The sequence below is a fragment of the Erpetoichthys calabaricus genome, chromosome 10 (genome assembly GCF_900747795.2).
Source record: "Erpetoichthys calabaricus chromosome 10, fErpCal1.3, whole genome shotgun sequence".
Taxonomy (NCBI): domain Eukaryota; kingdom Metazoa; phylum Chordata; class Cladistia; order Polypteriformes; family Polypteridae; genus Erpetoichthys; species Erpetoichthys calabaricus.
Genome location: NC_041403.2, coordinates 46,745,201 through 46,765,948, shown reverse-complemented (window position 1 = coordinate 46,765,948; position 20,748 = coordinate 46,745,201). Strand labels below are relative to the sequence as shown.

The following is a 20,748-nucleotide window of genomic DNA, read 5'->3' as shown; positions in this document are numbered from 1 at the left end:
TTAAAGGACATCTTGTGTGTTTATTAATTTGATACAAAATGATGTCTCCTGTGCTGTTTTCCTTTTTACCTTGAGGGGAGACTCACAAAACGTTTGTCTGCCATGACTTGACATGACTTGTTAAAAAATGTTATCAAGTTGAGAAATCAATGTGGCCGCTTGCAGAGGTGTTGGAAAGTAAACACTCCTAGTCTGTTCCTCCATTTTCTATTTTCCAGTTCAGCGTTACATGGACCAAAGCCTTTCCTGGCTGGCACAAGGCAAAACTCCACCCTGGTCCATCAAATTCCGTCACAGCATGCCAACACGACTAGTCAAACAGTCAGCATGAAGAAACTAGGCGACCCAAACCAGAACAATACGCAGACCCTACATAGAGGGCAACCCAGCTGAGTATATGCATAATTAGAAAAACTGAACACTTCAGAATTAAAACATGGAAGGATTTAAATATCTTTACTAAGAAGGAGACAGCAAGTATGATTTTACTATAACAAATCATGAACTATTGTTCTAGCATTTTAATCTAAGTGCAGAGGCATCTGCTAATTTAAATAAATTACCCAGGAAGTAGAAGCAAGCATCCTTTACAGTGTAGCAAATCTGGTTTTACCTGAAATCGCGCTTCTTTAAATTATAGCTTCCAAACGGATAGAATTTGGCTGGCATTGTACACTCACTGATCAAATTATTAGGATCGCTATGCTAATACTGGGTAGGGTCTCATTTTGCTCTCAAAACAGCCTCTGTTTTTCATGGCATGGACTCCACAAACATTCTTTTGAGAGTCTGTTCCATGTTGACATGATTGCACAACACGGCTTCTGCAGATTTGTCAGCTGCACATTAATACTGCAAATCTCCTGCTTTACCACATCCCAAAAGTGTTCCATTGGATTCAGATCCACTTAGTGAGAAGACCACTGAAGAACACTCAACTAATTGTTACGTTCTTGGAGCCAGTTTGAGACCAACTTTCCTTGGTGACAGGGTGAAGGATCATCCTGGATTAGAGTTCATTAGAACGGGAGGGCAACTTTGATGCTGGAGGACTGCAGTGACTGCTGGTTTGCGTTTCAACACAATTGCTTAATTAGAAACCAATCTTTGCCAGTTTCAGACATTATTTAATTTTATGACTTCTTAGACTGCAATCTTCGGTTCTTATAACGTAGAGATTTCCCTTTCCAAGGATATCATCCAAATGATTTGAAGCCTAAAATGGATCATTTTCAGTCTGTCACATTGCATCTTATTGCTAATAAGGAGCCATTAAAAACAGTGAATGCAGCTGTTTAAGATGGAAATAAGCAATGAAGGGTGGGGAATCTTAACAAGCGGGCCTGCTAAAATGAAGCATCACTTGAACAATAAGAGACTCATCAGCAATAATTGACTTCTCAGCAAGAAACTGGGTTGGAACAAAAAGCTGTGGTCACTATGGCCCTCCAGGACTGACACTGCCCACCCCTGCATTAGAAGATGGCGTGAATTATGGCCATGAAGGGATACACGTGGTCAGCAACAATACTTAAATAGGCCGTGGTATTCAAGCATTGATAGATTGTTATTAACAGGCTCAAAGTGTGTCAAGACAACATTCCTTACACGTCACACCACTACCACCAGCCTGGAGTGCTGACACAAAGCAGGTTTGGTGCATGGATTCATGCTGTTGGCACCAAATTCTGATTTTACCATCTGTGTACCTCAGCTGTATCATCAGACCAGGCTGCGTTTTTCCAGTCTTTCACTTTTCAGTTTTGGTGGGCCTGTTATCCACTGCAACCTCAGCATTCTGTTCTTGGCTAATAGGAGTGGGACCCAACATGGTCCTCTGCTGTTGTCACCCATTGAGCCTCAAGGTTTGATGTGTTATGCATTCTGAGATGCTTTTCTACTCACCGCAGTACAGAGTGGTTATATAACTTACCACAGCCTTTTGGTCAGCTTGAGCCACTCTGGCCGTTCTCATTAACAAGACGCTTCTGTCTGCAGAACTGACACTCACTGCCTGTTTTCTGGTTTTTGCACCCTTCTGAGTAAACTCTAGAGCAGGGGTAGGCAACGTCGGTCCTGGAGTGCCGCAGTATGTGCAGGTTTTTGTTCCAACCCAGTTCCTTAACAAGAACTCAATTATTGCTGATGAAGCACATATTGCTTAAGTGACATTTTAATGCTTCATTTTAGTGGTCTCGCTTGTTAAGGTTCTCCAACCTTAATTGCTTATTTCAATCTTAAACTGCTGCATTCAGTGTTTTAATTGCTCCTTATTAGCAATAAGATGTAAAACAGGGGTAGGCAATGTCGGTCGGTCGGTGAGCCGCAGTGGCTACAGGTTTTCATTCCAACCCAATTGCTTAATTAGAAACCAATCATTGCCAATCTCAGACCTTATTTAATTTTATGGCTTGTTAGTCTGTGCAATGTAAGGCTCTTATATTGTAGATTTTTTTCCTTTCCAAGGATATCATCCAAATGATTTGAAGCCTAAAACAGATCATTTTCAGTCTGTCACATTTTTCTATTAAGTGTTTTATTAAATCAAACAGTGCATGATGAACACACACAGATGTAATTGGAAAAAAGCTAGCTGGAGAACTGCTGGCTGCTTTGTCTTTTACATCTTATTGCTAATAAGGAGCAATTAAAACACTGAATGCAGCAGTTTAAGATTGAAATAAGCAATTAAGGTTGGAGAACCTTAACAAGCGAGACCACTAAAATGAAGCATTAAAATGTCACTTAAGCAATATGTGCTTCATCAGCAATAATTGAGTTCTCGTTAAGGAACTGGGTTGGAACAAAAACCTGCACATACTGCGGCTCACCAGGACCGACGTTGCCTACCCCTGCTCTAGAGCATGGGTGTCAAACTCCAGGCCTGGAGGGCCACAGTGGCTACAGGATTTCATTCCAACCATCTTCTTCATTAGTGACCAGTTTTTGCTGCTAATTAACTTCTTTTGCTTTAGTTTTAATTAACTTGACTCAGGCCCCTTAGTTGTCTCTTTTTTTTTAATTAGCAGCCAAACAATAATGAGACACAAAACGAGCCGCCACATGACCAGCTCACCTGCCCGTCACACAATATCTGAAAATAAAGAAAAGTGAAGGTCTCGGTAAGGCTGATCTCTCAGGTCACCCAAACATTTTGACGAACAGAAAATCAACAGTTTTGGAAATGTCTGCTGTGACAGAATGAGAGCAGCAACAGGCCACGGAATTAAATAACGGGCTTAAGTAACAGCAAGAATCAGCTTCTCATTAATAGATTGGTTGGAGTTTGAAATCCCAGTTTAGCTGCTCATCTGTTGGCTCGTTTCACGTCTCATTTCTGTTTGGCTGCCATTTCATGAAGTCAATTCAGAGGACTGAATCCTTAAAAACAGGGCTACTAAAATGAAGGGAAAAGGAGTTAATTAGCAATGGAAACTGGTCACTTATTAGGAAAAGGGTCAGAATGAAAACCTGCAGCCACTGCGGCCCTCCAGGCCTGGAGTTTGACATTCCTGCTCTAGAGACTGTCGTGAGGTCAAATCCTGGGAGATAAACAAGTATAGAAATACTGAAAGCAGAACCTCTGCCATCAACTACTACGGTCAAAATCACTGGGATCACATTTATTCCCCCGTCTGGTGTTTGATGTGAACATTAACTGGAGCTTCAGAGTCGTATCTGTATGATTTTATGCATTGCACTGCTGTCGCATAATTGGCTGATTCGATAATTGCCTTGATAAGCAGGTGTACCAGTGTCCTCATAATATGTCAATAGTTTTCATTGAACAGAAGGCTCACTAAACCAGAATCACTTCAGGCAGCTGTTCAGCCCACCTGTTTTATTCTCATTTTATTTAGTCTAAGAATCATTTCAAAATAAATGTGACCAATAAATAACATCAAACATAGGCTATATTTTAATTAATTTGCAAAATGAAATCATAATGTACAAATTTGAAGAATAATATACATGTTTGTACAAAAATATCTATCCCAGCATATAGCTGGATAGTTGATATGTTTTCATATGTAATATTTAAAAAGAAATGTGATCATTTTAACAAGGAAATCCCTTTGTGGAACATTTTTAGTTATTCCATTTCTTCTTGATAATATTGCACATTATTTAAATAAATATAACTTCTTATAAACTGGCAGAATATACCTAGATATACATTTGTAGTAATTCAGATTTCCTAACATTAAATGAATCTTGATAATATTTTCATGTCAGAAGCCAGTTAAACATAAAGGAAAAGGTGACAAAAGTAAACTATTCATTATTCCTTCATGATATCCCTCCATTTTCTAGCTGGCTATTGTGGTTCCGGTCAAGGGGAGATGATGTCTACCCCAGTAGCACTGGGCACAAGCAGGAGCAAACCCTGGATGGTTCACCCATCAGTCGTATTGCACACAGCCTGCCTCACTCATACTGGGCTAATGCAGAGTCACCAGCTGGAATTAAATCCATTACAGACACAGAGAGAACATACAAACTCTACAAAGGCAGTGCCTGGGCCTACATTTAAACACACTGTGTCCCTCTGTATCAGGGGTGTCAAACTCCAGGCCTGGTGGGCCGCAGGTTTTCATTCTGACCCTTTTCCTAATCAGTGACCAGTTTCCATTGTTAATTAACTCCTTTTCCCTTTATTTTAGTAGCCCTGTTTTTAAGGATTCAGTCCTCTGAATTGATTCGTTTTTTCATTAAATGACAGCCAAACAGAAATGAGACATGCAATGAGCCAACAGATGAGCAGCTAAACTGGGATTTCAAACTCCAACCAATTTCACTCCAACCAATCTATTAATGAGAAGCTGATTCTTGCTGTTAATGAAGGCCGTTATTTAATTCCGTGGCCTGTTGCTGCTCTCATTCTGCCACAGCAGACGTTTCCAAAACTGTTGATTTTCTGCTCGTCAAAATGTTTTGGTGACCTGAGAGATCAACTTTACAGAGACCTTCACGTTTCTTTATTTTCAGATATTGTGTGATGGGCAGGTGAGCTGGTCATGTGGCGGCTCGTTTTGTGTCTCATTATCGTTTGGCTGCTAATTAAAAAAAGAGACAACTAAGGGGCCTGAGTCAAGTTAATAAAAACTAAAGCAAGAGAAGTTAATCAGCAGCAAAAACTGGTCACTAATGAAGAAGATGGTTAGAATGAAAACCCGCAGCCACTGCGGCCCTCCAGGACTGGAGTTCGACACCCATGCTCTATACATAAATCCAAAATGTTTATTTTTCATGCGTCAACGTGTAAGCCTCTCGTCGATTCCATACTCTCAGAGTCATAAAAGTAAAGAAGCAAACCGTGAAGATGTCAAACATCAAACGCTGCAAAATCTCATAAACTTCTTTGTGTGTTCGTTCGCTTTGTTAACCACAACTTTGCAATAACCTGATTGTAGACGTTGTGACACGTGATTGGTCTTCTTGAAGGGAGAGTTTTAGCTTGGTGTTTCTTGATCTTTGGAACATTCCTAAAAATATAATATTTGAGAAAACAAATAAATCAGTAATATCAAATGCCATACAGATATTTACATTTTCTTTCTTGTAGTGCACTATTAAATGCTTTACTTAAAAAAAATGTATTGTGAAATAAAGCTTCATAACGTAACATTCTCTGTCCTACTTTAATCCAATTCATGGTCACAGGGTTCAGAGAAGATTGCAGCAGTCCAGGGTGCAAAGACAGAGCCCTGGGCAGCACAGTGACCGTAAACTCGAGCCGTACACCCACTCACACCAACAGCCGGAAAAGTGTCGACTTACAAATATCACTGTAGGCCTCTCAAGGAATTTTCTCATAATGATTTTAGCAAAAGGGGTAACCCAATGAATTTGGATTTTCATTTTTATACTGATTTATGCAAAAAATGTTCATAATAAAATTTAGACTATTCAACATTTTCAAAACTGGAAGGATTTCAAATGGCGACCTTAATATGTAATCTGCTGATTCTTTTTCTTCCTCTAACACAGGGGTCTCCAATCACAGTTCTGGAGGGCTGCAGTGGCTGCAGGTTTTTCTTCTAACCCGGTTGCTTAATTAGAAAGCAATTCTGCCAATAATTACATTTCATGGCTTGTTAGTGCTTTAACTCTGCTATGTCAGGTCATTCTCATATCCTAGACTTTCTTCCCCTATCTAAGGATATCATCCAAATGATTTGAAGGCTAAAATGGACGAGCAATTCTCAATCATTCACTTTTTTCTCTTTACTTTCCTTCCAAGTATTTAATTAAACCAAATAATGCAAGATAAATACACACTGGCGTAAATGGTAACAAGCCAAATGGAGAAATGCTGGTCTCTTTTGTCATTCGCATGTTATTGCTAATTAGGATCCATTAAAAACTGAATGAATACATCTGTTTAAGATGAAAATAAGCAATAAGCATTCAAAAATCTTAATGAGCGAGACAACTAAAGTGAAGCAGAAGTGTTACTTGAGCAATTAGTGCTTCTTATTAAGCAATTGGGTTGGAGCAAAAACCTGCAGCCACTGCGGCCCTCCAAGACTGTGATTGGAGACCCCTGCTCTAACACATGCTGAAAAGACTGCTCCTTAATACACTGTATTGTATGGCCTTCCCAGCTATATGAGCTTCTTGGATATCCAATTCCAAAACCATAGGCATCAATATGGAGTTGGCTTCCCAACTTTATGGCTTCTGGGAAGAGTGGATTGTGTCTGTGGGAATTTGTGCCCATTCAGCCAAAAGTCCATTTGTGAGGTCAGGTACTGATGTAGGATGAGAGCACTGGGCACACAATCAGCACTCCAAATCATCCCAGTGGCGTTCGATTGGGTTGAGGTCTGGGCTCTGGGCAGTCCACTTAAGTTCCTCCATGTCTTTATGAACCTGGCTTTGCTCACAGTGGCACAGCTATGCTGGAACAGAAAAGGGTCTTCACCAAACAACTGACTCAAAGTTGGATGCACACAATTGTGTATAATGTCTTTGTCTGCTGTAGCATTAACAGTACCCTGTACTGAAACTTTGGGGCCTAGCCTAAACCCTGACAAACTAGCCCGGATCATTATACCCCTTCCACCACACTTTACAGTAGACACTATGCAGTCCCTTAGGTAGCGTTCAGCTGGCATTCAGCAAACCCAGATTTGTCCATCATACTGCCGGATTGTGCAGCGTTATTCATCTCCCTAGAGAACATGTTTCCACTGCTCCAGAGTCCAGTGACGGGTGCTTTACACCAATATAGCGGTCACTTGGCACTGCACATAGTGATCTCCGTCCTGTGTACAGCTGCTTGGCCATAGACACCCATGGAGCTCATGAAGCTCCCGATGCACAGTCCTTATGCTGATTTGGCTTCTAGTGGCAGTTTGGATCTGATTTGTGAGCGATGCCACAGAGTAGAGGAGATCTTTACAAGCTATGCATTTCCGAGTTTGCATGGTCTACCACTTAATGGCTGAGCTGTTATCACTTCTAGAAGCTTCTGCTTCACAATAATAACACTTACAGCTGATCAGAGAAGATCTAGCAGAGCAGAAATTTCGCATACTGACTTATGGTAAAGGTGGCATCCTAGCATATGGTGCCATGTTTAAAGTCACTGAGTGTGGCCCACTCTATTGCTAATGATTGTCAATGGAGATCACAAGGCTGTGTTTGATTTTCTTTATGTACCTGCTAACAATACGTGTGGCTGAAACTCAGGAATTTGGAGGGATTGCCCACATACTTTTTTCCAAATTGTATGAACTATAAAGCTGAAATGCAACACTCTTAGGGCGACAGAGGCTGCTGTTTGCTCTTTTTTTGTTCTTTTAGTCACAGACTCCTAATTGAAATGGTCTCTGAACTCAGTTCTTTCTCCCTTCGTTTTTCATCTCAGTTTCTTACTGAAGTCAGCTCCTGAAGAAGTCAAATCAGCTGATTTTCATTCTAGCCACAATTCTTTAATTACTGAGCTTCATGTTTAATTAGGCCCCTTGTTGCCAATTTTCATATGTTAATATTGTAGATTCAGAAATACTTGTTAGTTTTGCATTCATATCTAATTTTCTAAAGATGTGCCCTAATATCAAGAATCTTGTCAACACAGGCTCTGGCTACTCACCATTCTACAGCATGCGTGGCAAGCATGTTCAGAATATTAATGGCTGTGCATTGAAAAATATATTAAAAAAGCATTTCCCAAATGATCTACATATTGAATATTCCCAATACCCTGCATACAGTAGATTAGTCCACTGCTAAAGACGACTTTAAGTGAAGCACAGTAAAGTACCATTTGCTTTGTTCGCCCCTCTTCTGCACGCAGGTGTTTCCAAGCCCCTCTTTCAGCACATGAAGAAGATGGCAGACTGCAATATGCCCCTCGGTCACTTGCATTTCAGCATCTAGAGGTTTTCTAAGTGGCTGGCACATTTTATTGTTCTTGGCATCCTGTAGTAATTCAAACACCATACTGAAATATTTAAAGCAACAGAAACTGGGTCACAAAAGTATTTCATATTGGTTGCTAAGCATTTCCAGTCCACCCGTTTGCTGTCTGTTGCTATATTTTCATGTAAAATTCATCATATGAGTTGAGTTAAACATCACTAAATGAAAAGGTAATGGCAAGCAGTTTACATGAAGAAATGATGGATTATTCAGTAATACAGTATGTGGACTTGAACTACCAAAAATATTGAAATGCTAAGATTTCTTTAAAATGAAAAAAGAAATTACAATCAAATATAAAGAGTCTTTTAACAATGAATCTGACTGGTATGGATTTAATTTCTAGCAGCTTTGAGGTGTGTGAAACCCTGGATCTGAATTCATACATGTGTTTAATTCACAGTCTGGGCTGCGCCGTCTTGGCCATTTATAACGCCTGCTGTGTTTATCGGGAATCATGAAGGTAGATTGAATACAAACCGGGAAAAAGTGACATACTGTACAGCGAAATAGAATGGCCAGTCAGGGCAAATGACAAATGACAAGCCCAACACAGATGTCATTACCTACACACATTCATTACTGGATGGATTCACACAATTGCTTCTACATGTGTGCACACTCATAACACACTTGGTTCAAAAATCATGGAACAGTTTAAAAATTGTCTGTACCTTTACATATCTGTTGCTATAGGACGGAACTCTCAGGGGCTTTGGATGAAACGCAGGCCAGCCATTTGATACCTGTCATCAGTAGAAAGTCATTTAATTAGTCAGTCAATTTAAGCAGGCGTTTGTTTATCATGGAAGAAAAGAAAGAAAACCGAGTTCCCAAAAGATTAATCAGTACAAAGTCCCAAAGGCTGTAAATGAGTTGCAGCAGTTAAACAGAGAAAATAAATAATAAATTGATTATAATTAAATGAAGTATTTGTGTTTGACTCAAAGAAACGTGATGTATTATATGCATTATATGTATAGTTTGAATGTAGAGGTTTTTGTATATGTATGATAGAAGATTTTGTATATGTAGATGGAAGAAACATATTTAAAACATATATACAGTACCATGAGAAAATATTTGGTAAATCCAATCCTGGTTCCTTCTGTTATTACAAATTTTTCACACTGAATGCGTTCAGGTCTTTAATAAGATCTAATATTAGAAAAGGACCCCCGAGTGAACAAATGAACTTTTTTTATTATCAGTACGTAATTTATTGAAAACAGACACCCAGTGGTTTTTGCTGTTGTCTTTATACTGACAGCACTCCATGGCGGCCATGAACCTCTTACATCATATCACTTCACTGGTATTCTAATACAGGGGAGCCCCTCTTTCACTTTCACTGTCAAAGAATAAAGGGAGCACTTTTATCATCTAATTGCTTTGGGGTGCCTCTCTGTATTTTTATTTTTATTTCATAGACTTTCTTAATCCCCAGAAGGGAAATTGTCTTTTTGCATGACCTTTGGGGGTCAGAGCACAGGGTCAGCCAATGTACAGAACCCCTGGAGCAGCTTTCATGTTAATGGCCTCAGGCCCGGTCTTAGGTATTATGGGGCCCTAGGCGAAAGGGGGGTCCAGGGGCCCCCTGAGGGGGCGGAGCCCCCCTGGAAGCTCTGCGAAATGCGTGAAAATTAGACCAAGGAGTCGGTCTGGGGCCCCCTGGATGCCGGGGCCCTAGGCGGTCGCCTACTTCGCCTATGCCTAAGGCCGGGCCTGATGGCCTTGCTCAAGGGCTCAACAGAGTGGGACTTGAAATGGCAACTTTCTAGATACCAGCGCAGATCCTTAGCCACAGAGCCGCCAGACAAACAGCCATAGCTTTATTTTAATGAAAAACGTAATTTCCCATTGGGATTAATAAAGTATCTATCTATCTATCTATCTATCTATCTATCTATCTATCTATCTATCTATCTATCTATCTATCTATCTATCTATCTATCTATCTATCTATCTATCTAACTCATACAATATGAAATGTGAAGTAATTCTTTATAAGATTTTTTTAGTGATTGAAAGGAAACACATGTTAGCAGAACTGAATTTTTCATATTTTTTGTATCCTAAATGATTACTGTAATTTTGTCTGTTATATTTATGTTATTAGAATTATACCTAAAGTTATTCCTTCTATTTCACCTTTTTTACCTTCAACTGTTTAATGTTACTTAATTTTACTACCGATACCTTAATAAACTTTAACTACACCTCCATTCTTCACAGAAGCCCAATCGTCATCATAAATAATTGCCCCCTGTCTTATAACAAATAAAAAAACAACAGAGAGATTAAAAGAATAGATCAAAATAATGTGAATATTGTGCCTAATATAAGGCTTGAGATGAGTAATAAGACAGCATGTAAAGTATCTGTTTTTAAACAAATAGAAGAGAGTGTGTGAATGACTGTGGCTAGCTAATGTTATCCTCTCCATTTCCACCATGGGACCATCTTCCAAAGCTTAAGCACAATTGATTATTGTCTTTATATAAACCAGACAAACAAGATCCGTCCACATTCTTTGAGTCCACCAAAACTGTAAGCTGTTTACCTGTGATTGAGGTCTCGCTTTCTCATTGCTAGGCTTGAGCAATGAGCAATTGTTTGATTCTCTTTGGTCTTTTATCATTGAAATTTTGGTCAAGTTATAATAGTTTGTAGTTTGGCTGTTTCTCCTCAGTTTCTGTAGATGATGAACTGGTTCTGATGTTTCTGCTTCAGACGTACAGCACATAGATAAACAATCTTGTGATGACACGTCATCAGAACTTGGTAGACTAAAATCATCAGGGCTCTGCATTCCAGGAGTACTGACCAAATCATTTTCAGAGGCTAATATTTCAGTGCCATTGCTTTGAAGATCAATGTGAATACATTCAACTGTGTTACAGTCTGATACGTTGGCTTCTCCATCCGATAATGGGCTTGTCGAGGTTGGTTGGAAAATCAGTCTGTCTGCCGAGAGCCTTTCCTTCTGACTATTTTGCATCTTACTGCATGAAGTGGAACACCTTTGTTTCGGATGTATTGACTGGAATATTTCCAGTTTATAATCCGAGCAGGCTGTCTGGTACAATCTTACAGGGTTTTCAGTTTCCCTAAAAACAGATGTTGTTCTCTCTTGCTGAGCAAATGGCTGCTCTGATAAGCTTCCTCGTGTCAAAGTTATCAGGTGCTTTACTCTTGTGGGGTTGCAAGATGTGATCCTTTTGGTTTGGCCATCATCTTCTTTGAAAGTCATACGTCCGGTATGGATGAACAGTTTTTCACTGCTTCCGATTTTCCCTGTATTTGGGGGCTGCGTCTTACTTTGAGTGACTGAATTTTTACAACACGATGACTGCACTGAGATGCCTTTCACTATCTGCTGATCTTTCACGTTCTGCACTTCTGAAGGGAGTACCAATTTGTTACCCAATGGTGAGGTACGATTCAACAAATGAGGCGAGATGACAATATTGTGTTTATCCAGACAGGGGCATCTCTGCTTTGAAAGCAATGAACAGTTTAGAGCTTTTTCACCAAAGATCCAATCTAAATAGGAAACAAACAAAAAAAAAGCATTGGCAAAAAAATTAGGTTATGCCATATCGAGTACGGCATACATCAGAATATAATGTGCAATAAAATATGTTACAAATAAATCTGTTCAATTTGTATTATAAGCAGATGTAATTCTGTGATTTGGAAAAACATCACCATGTTATGTAATCTGCAGCACCAAAATGTCTCTGATAGGTGGAGTAAATCTGCATCCACATATCCAGTTATTTTCTCCTGCATTAATTTTATAAGGAAATTTATTTTTGCAATTCACCTGTAAATACAGAACTGACTTTCTGAGATACCATTTGTGAGGTGCAAATGAGAGAGAGGAGAACCAAAGGAAAGTTAAGAGTTACTCTGTGTGTGTGTGTGTGTGTCACCACCAGCCTCTGAATGCATTATATTTTAATTAATAAACAGTATATGACATTACCTTCTTAGGCATTGGACTAACTGTGTTTTTTTTTTACAGAGTGAAACAGCAGAAACTAGTGATGAATACAGTGGTATTGCAATTCTTCCACTAAACTGTTCCTTATTCTCAAAAGAATATTGTGTGGAATTCTTGTAAAAAAAGAACTGAACACTGTTTTTTGCCATAACCATCATACCATGAAAATGCAAATCCTTTGTCTAATTTTGACAGCCATCAACCACTGCTGAATCCTGAGGCCAAAGGAAAGCATTTCTTAACCCTGTAAGTACCCCCAGAAAATGGTTCTCTCTACCAGAGGTTTACAATCAGGGATATCAGCTTTGACAGGCACTCTTCAGTCCAACATCTGTAAAAATCCCACCCAGTCCTTCAAAACCTAACCCAGTATTGGTTAGCCCATTTCATTTCAGCAAATTGCCACCCGCACATCTTCCGCCACCCCCAATGTCCTGTAGACCTTCCCTTTCACTCTTGCTGATGCCCGTCTGTCACAAATCACTCCTGACACTCTTCTCCACCCATTCCACCCTGCCTGCACTCTCTTTTTCACCATGACCCTGAATTGTTGATCCCAAGTATTTAAACTCATCCACCTTCGCCAAATCTACTCCTTGCATCCTCACCATTCCACTGACCTCTCTCTCACATGTATTCTGTCTTGTTCCTACTGGCCTTCATTCTGCTCCTCTCCGGAGCACATCTCCATCTTTCCAGGGTCTCCTCAACCTTCTCCCTACTCTCGCTGCAGATCACAATGTCATCAGCAAACATTATAGTCCACGAGGACTCCTGTCTAATCTTGTCTGTCAACCTGTCCATCACCATTGCAAATAAGAAAGGGCTCAGAGCCGATCCCTGATGTAAACGCACCTCCACGTTGAATGCATCTGTCACTCCTACCGCAGACCTCACCACTGTCACACTTCCCTCATACATATCCTGTACAACTCTTACGTACTTCTCTGACACTCCCAACTTCCTCATACAATACCACAGCTCCTCTTGAGGCACCCTGTCATATGCTTTCTCCAGGTCCACAAAGACGCAATGCAACTCCTTCTGGGCTTCATACTTGTTTACAAAAATGAAAGTTGTTTCTGTACTGCAGTTATCCTCTCTCTGCATTCACCCTAATTCAGGGTGTTCTTTAGAAATGATTTACTTCATGAGGTAGAAATACAGTACATCTCTATACAGTATATATAAAATCCAACGTCTGTCTGTCTTTCCGCTTTTCATGAGAGAACTACTTAACGGATTTAGATAAGGTTTTGTTTTATAATTTGCTTGAACATTTCGGTTGATTTTGCGACTTCTATCATCGCGCTAAGAATCATAGTTCGCTTGCAGAAGCAAAATATTCATGTTAATCCGAGACAGAGGCTGCAGGCCAAAGGGAGGGGGAAGTCTGATGTCAAGAGTAGGGAGCCCGCAGGAGACGGCTAGTAATAAATAACAATTGTTAAATATTTGAAATGTTAAACTGTTTGCTATATTTTAAATGCTTATGGTCTAAAAAATTGTAATAGAAATTTTTAATTTTTCACCTTCTTATAGAGGTCCATAGAAGACTAGTTAATGATCAAAAACCAAAAATAGCATCATATTCATAATCACTGACCTTGAAATAGGTTTAAAATGATAACCATGTTTGAAATTTGTCATTTGTAACATTCTAGGAGTGGCTTGTAGATGGCTACAGTAAAGAATGAAATATCAAAAATATTAACATATTCATCCATCCATTATCCAACCTGCTATATCCTAACTACAGGGTCACGGGGGTCTGCTGGAGCCAATCCCAGCCAACACAGGGCGCAAGGCAGGAAACAAACCCCAGGCAGGGCACCAGCCCACCGCAGGACACACACACACACACACACACACACACACACACACACAATTTAGAAACGCCAGTGCACCTAACCTACATGTCATTGGACTGTGGGAGGAAACCGGAGTACCCGGAGGAAACCCACGCAGACACGGGGAGAACATGCAAACCCAGGTCTCCTAACTGCGAGGCAGCAGCACTACCGCTGCACCACCGTGCTGCCCCTTAACTCTTTTAGGGCGGATGTCGACTTTTGTCAACAATGGGATTGAAGGTGGAAGTTGACCTTGGGTAGAGTTTAATAATGAGCTGTAAACATCGACAAAACACATTGTTATTTTATAGGTGTATATTCTGTGCTAGAAGGAATATTAGACTCGTTGACATGACGTTGAATCCCTGCATGTGCAATAGTACCATAGAGTAAACAACATCTAGAACAGCATCGACATCTGGCAATAGAGCGAAGCAAATGTGTAAAGCAAAATACTCGGTGGACAATGTTTCACATATATTTCATTTTTCTGAATTTATCTCTGACTTGTCAGACTTCGATTATGGTGCAAGTGATCTGAAGATCGAGATCTAAAACGAGATTAAGGTACTGGCACCAACTGTTCAGTCCCAAGCTGCTGCAGCCCGCCCCCCACACAGCCGCTTAATGCTACCATGGCAGGGAGAGATGGTTAACACGCGGTGACAAGGTACTGCACACAGCAGCAGACATTTTATTTTGGTTTATGTGAGAAACTATTGCTTTGTGCGCTTTTCAGAAAATGGAGTTTTTTGGAAAAATATTCAGCACTGGGAGAAAAGGAAAAAAAAAATCAGCCCTAAAAGAGTTAACATATTCATGATCATCTAAATCAAAATATCATAAAATGACACTCAACATGCCCATATATCTGAGATCTATTTCTTTGAAATTTTATGAAGTGGAATAACTTTGACCCCTTGTATCCCATTTGAGGGTGAACCCCTGAAGTTGGCTGATGTGCCATGCACAACTTCAAGTCCTTCTGACCTTTTTTGCTGAGTAATTTCCTGCACAAAAATGGCCAAAACCCTTAACATTTTCCACAGCTAGGCACCTAGACAAGAATGTTATATTATATTGTGGGAATTTACTCATCCCCATGAATTAGGAGGTTCATCGCACTAAAAAAAAAACTGAATTGATTTCAAAATATTCAGAAGTAATCCTTATGAATTGCACCTCAGATAAACATCATTAGCTACAGTATATTGTTGCCTCTGCACTGCTCTGCATTCTTGTCCCATTTTTACTTTTATGTTTCAGACCGACTGTTTTATCAGCTGCAACTGGTTGATACCTAATGCAATACAATTTTTTTTCAATAATGGGGTAACAGTACTTGTGACTGCAAGGTCATCGGTTGAAGGTAATTGTTTTTGAAACTGACAAGTTTTAAATTTTAAAAAAGGAAGGTTATGTGACATTTCACTGCCATAATATAAAAAGAAAAGGAGCTCAAAGGAGCATGGAACTGCAAATAAGCCTTTTTTCTCATAATCAAGAGAAATAGGCAAAAATGAAGAGTTAATCCTACACCATTTTTCACGCATGACAGCTTTAAAAACAGTCCACTTGGATGTGAAACCGGCCAATTTGGCAACTATGCCACCAATCAGCAGATGAAAAGAATTAACTTCTTAAAGTAATCTGTAAGGTTACTGAAATTCAGGGAGCCGGTAATGTAATGAGGCTTATGGAGAACAGAGAGGTGCCATGAGTTTTATGATTTATCTTGTGAGCCCCCCTCTTCAGAATATGGGTATATTTGAACCCATATGCTTCAAAAGAAAATCAGAAGGAAAAAAGGGGCAAAATGAAGCCAATTTTTCCAGTTGAGGGTTGTGGAGAGCGGAGGCCTACCTCAGCAGAACTGAATGCTAGGATGAAAGTAGCACTGGACAGGGCATCGGCCTACCACAAGACACACTCAAGTACACATTGACACTTATAAATCCTGTGGCAATTTAGAGTAACTTGTTGTGTACTTATTCGAACATGTTCTGTTAATGGAATGAATATATTTTCATGTTTTTTCCCTTCATCCAGTAGCACTGGGTGAAAGGTAGGAAACACCCTTGGACGGGGCACTAGTCTACTGCAGAACCAGAAAGAAATTTATACCACACAAAATAATACATCTTCTTATGCTATTGCATAAAATGATTGATCTTTCTATAAAATATACCAAATATATTTATAAATATATATGAAAAATGTGTCATACATACAATCCTTTTCTATTCAATCTTAGCAAGTATGTACAGTACATAATTGTATGTTATTTTTTCAAGTATTATTATTAAAGAAAGAAAAGGATCAAGTCTTGGATGCTTAAGGCTTGAGGAACCTACTGTGAATGAAAAACCCATCCTCTACTGTCACCGCACATTAATTAGGAGTTAGTGTAATCTTTATATATATTTAGCTCTTCATATCGCTATTCCGACAATAACAGATTCTTTGACTGCTAAAGCCAGGGATTTCACAGGTGGTTTTCAATTTCTTTTTAGAAAGTGAAGTTAAGAAATAAGCTGATCAGGATTTGTGTGCTGTCTGTGTTGTAAAACTTCCAGTTAATTACAAGTGCTATCTACAATATGACATTTAGATTTTGAAAAGCTTTTGGAAACAATAATCAATGGTGTATTAGAGACTGATCTCTATCACGAGAGGGACAAAAAAGAAAACCTGAACATAAATATATTTTATTTTTACTCTAGACATTCATTGGCCACAGATAATCCCAGAGTATACAGTACCTATGGAGTATATAGACAGTTGGCAGACTTATTCTTAATAGAGGAAATGGATGATGTCCAACTAAAATAACTCAAAGTTCAAACAATCAATGCAGACCGATAAGAACTGAGTTTACTTTTACAGCGTTGAGGGCATGGGCTTCTAAAATATCCGTAAACAACTTCTACCCCAGGCAGAAAGATCCCAAATTTGACAGGGCTGGTTTTGATCTACACAGGCCTAAAATGGGCTCTGGCTTTCAAAGTTTCAAGCATTTTTTTAATATTCAACAATATACCACAAAATACACTGAATGGCCTTTCACTTACATCTCACATCAGGAAGACCTTTTAGAGACTGGACCACTGGACCCACTGCAGTTTGCCTAGATTAGAGTGCAGGGTGCAATTATCTGTCTGCTCCACAAGGCTTATTCTCACCTGGACAAAGCTGGCAGCACTGTGAGGATTGTGTTTTTTGATTTCTCCTGGGCCTTCAGTACCATTCAGCCATCCCTGTTAAGGGGTAAACTCAGAGATACGCAGGTGAATGAGCCTATGGTGTCCTGGACAATAGACTGCCCTGCAGGCCACAGTTTCTGAGACTCAAAGACTGTGTTTCTGATAACAGATGTGAGCAACACTGGAGTACCACAAGGATCAGTCCTGTCTCCATTTTCTCATCACTCTGTACACCTCAGACTTAAAATATAACACCAAGTCATGTCATTTGCAGAAATCCTCAGATGATTATGCATTTATGGGGTGTATTGATAACGGGGATGAGTACAGGAGTCAGGTGGAGAACTTTATTTGTAGTTGCAAAGAGAATTGTCTGCATCTTAACATCAGCAAAATCAATGAACTGGTAATTGTTTCTCGCTGCACCAAAGAGCCTCTATGTTCTGTCACTATTCAATGAGTGGATGTAGAGGTGGTCCACTCCTACAAGTGCTCTGGGGTCCACATTAATGACAGGTTGGACTGGTATCTGAACACAGAGGAACAATATAAGAAAGGGCAGAGCGGGCTAATTTTCCTTAGGTGACTGCGTTCCTTTAATGCGTGTGGTGACATCCTTCACATCTTCTACAACTTTGAGAAGGCCAGTGTGATTTTCAACATTGTGGTGTGCTGGGCTAATAACATCACTTCAAGAGAGGCCCACCGAATCAACAAGCTAATTAAAAGGCTGTTGATTAGCCTAACCTGGAGGTAGCAGCAAGGAAGAGAATTAAAACCAAATTATGAACAATGCTGCACAACCTGCCTCTGATACACTAACACTGTGGACATACAGCCAACAAATTATTCAGCAGAAATGTGTCAAAGAAACGCTACTGAGGCTCCTTTATACTAACAGCAAGACGTCTGCATAATGCCTCACTCGGACTGTGACAGCCAGGCCAGAACTTCTCTTTCTTTTTATTTTTCTTCCTTTATAGTCAATCTAAGATGTGTGTTCAGATCAAAGTCTGTGTATATTTATTTATTTAAAAAGCCTCTGTTAAAAAAAGCCAAAATTCCTGCTGGGGACAAATAAAGTTCTATCTATCTATCTATCTATCTATCTATCTATCTATCTATCTATCTATCTATCTATCTATCTATCTATCTATCTATCTATCTATCTATCTAGATAAACTGAAAAACATTTAGCTAGGAAGAACAAGACCAATGCAGGGTTTTATGATTAAAGATAGTTATTTTTGTAAATGTAAAGAAATACAAAAATGGCAGATAAAGGAAAAATGATTTGTCCAAAAGGCATCTCAATGTGGGCAAGTACCAAATCATAAATCGAATAGACAGAATCAACAAAAATCCAACAGCCAGAAAATCAGTACACAGGGAATGCACTGTTTGAAATGACAATGAAGAACTTCTGGATCCTTCTCTAAGGCTAATTTATGAAGCCAGAAGAGGATCCAGCAGTAGTGATATCAGGGTGGCACCGCCTCCCTGGGCTGCACCCACAAAGAAGAAGGAATGAATGCCACTTCAAAGAGACAGTATCTAATATCTGAATAATTAAAAAGAAAAAAAACAGAACACAGAAAAATTAAAAATAATAATTGAAACTAAACAAAAACAAAACAAATACAAGTCAGTTACTACAGTAAACCCTGCTATAATACAGTATAACACACACAACATTCTTGTCTTTATTGGTCTTGTTCTGTGACCTTGCATTTTATTAAACCAATCTTGTTGTAGTTGACTAGAGAAACCATAATGAGGTATTTCTAGTAGTCCCTGTTGTCCCTTTTCCCAGTGCATTGGGATTTTTAAAGTACTCAGTTGTTCAGCTTTCTGGTTTCCTTACATAAAGAGCAAATCCCACCAGCCTTGGGTTGTTTAGTACCACCTTTTACCCTTGAGGTTTTCTGCCTTCTTGCCAGTACTCTTATGTTTTCACTCAGTCTGTAAGAGTCATCTTGGATCTCCCTAGTAGACAAAACCCCAAACTGCTATCTGGCTGTCATGCCTAAACAACATCAATTGTTCCCTGGTATGCAGTTGCTCACTCTGTGCATGTCTCCTAAATTGTCTCCTGAAGAGCAAAAGCCAAGGCTCAAAGCCAGAGAACAAAATTAAACTCCTTCATCCTCAGCTGGCAGCATGAGACAAAATTAAAATGTGCACTTAAAATAAAACACTTGTGCATCAGACAGAGATAATTAATTAGAATCAATAATCCAAAAACATGTAAACAGTGAGCAGAATTGAAATACAAATACAAGATAGGTGGCATTGAAAAATGTGCCTCTTAAATACAGAAGCAAAGAAGCAGCACCAAACAGCAGGCTCTCTTTCATCACTTCTGCTCCTCCCCATTACTTGACTGAGAAACTCATTTAAATAGGTGGAGTCAGAAGGCCATGGCGCCTCTCTCTCTCTCTGTAAAGCCTCCATCACACCACATGACTTTTCAGCACTTTTCAGTCGTAGCCTTAATTTACAGAATCTTACTGAGTTGGGGAGAGCCGTGGTGCATTCCCCTTGACCGCCAGTTGTGCTGTGTGACATCCCCAGAGATTCAGTCAGACCAGTCTTCAACTTGCAATGACAAAATCAAGCAGGTTTGATTGTGTCGGAGGGCTTGTGTGTGCAAGAGCTGACAACCAATGACCACACAGGCAGAGGTACAAGGCAGACAATGCATCTGCAAGAAATGGGCGCTCTGGACTGCACAAGCAGAGGAGATTCTTGTTTATCTGATCTTTCTTGTTAAACGAGAATGTCAAGGACCCCTGTCACCTTCTAGGCCATCTGCCATTTAATGTCCTTGGGGAATCTCCTCAGATGTCACCTTACTTTTGGGATTAATAAAGTATCTATCTATCTATCTATCTATCTATCTATCTATCTATCTATCTATCTATCTATCTATCTATCTATCTATCTATCTATCTATCTATCTATCTATCTATCTATCTTACTTGAAAATACCTTCCATTAACTTTCTCTCTCTGAGATTTCTGTCTTGTATAACGGAGTTAACTGTCTATTAGTGGCAGTTCTCTCCTCACAAATAAATAGTTTACCCCATTTACCATTTTACAAATTCTTTTTAAATAAAATAGAATTATTCTGATTCTTAAAACAAACACGCTCCAGACACTTTCAAATAAAATTATAGCCTAGAGTTCCAATACAGGAAGAAATCTAAAGTATGACATGGATTAACAAGAACAAATATTTGCTGTATGGG

General features: G+C 39.4%; 1 protein-coding gene across 1 annotated transcript in view; it reads right to left on the bottom strand.

Annotated features, from left to right (window-relative positions):
• Positions 1-5,010: 5,010 nt before the first annotated feature.
• The window catches only part of LOC114658516 (uncharacterized), a 39,910-nt gene continuing 24,172 nt past the window's right edge, over positions 5,011-20,748 (bottom strand). The window contains exons 4-7 of the mRNA XM_028810577.2: positions 10,994-11,976; positions 9,105-9,176; positions 8,273-8,430; positions 5,011-5,486 (exon numbers count right to left, since the gene is read on the bottom strand). Coding sequence (XP_028666410.1) covers positions 5,351-5,486; positions 8,273-8,430; positions 9,105-9,176; positions 10,994-11,976 — 1,349 coding nt within the window. The 3' untranslated portion in view covers positions 5,011-5,350. The remainder of the gene's footprint in view (positions 5,487-8,272; positions 8,431-9,104; positions 9,177-10,993; positions 11,977-20,748) is intronic.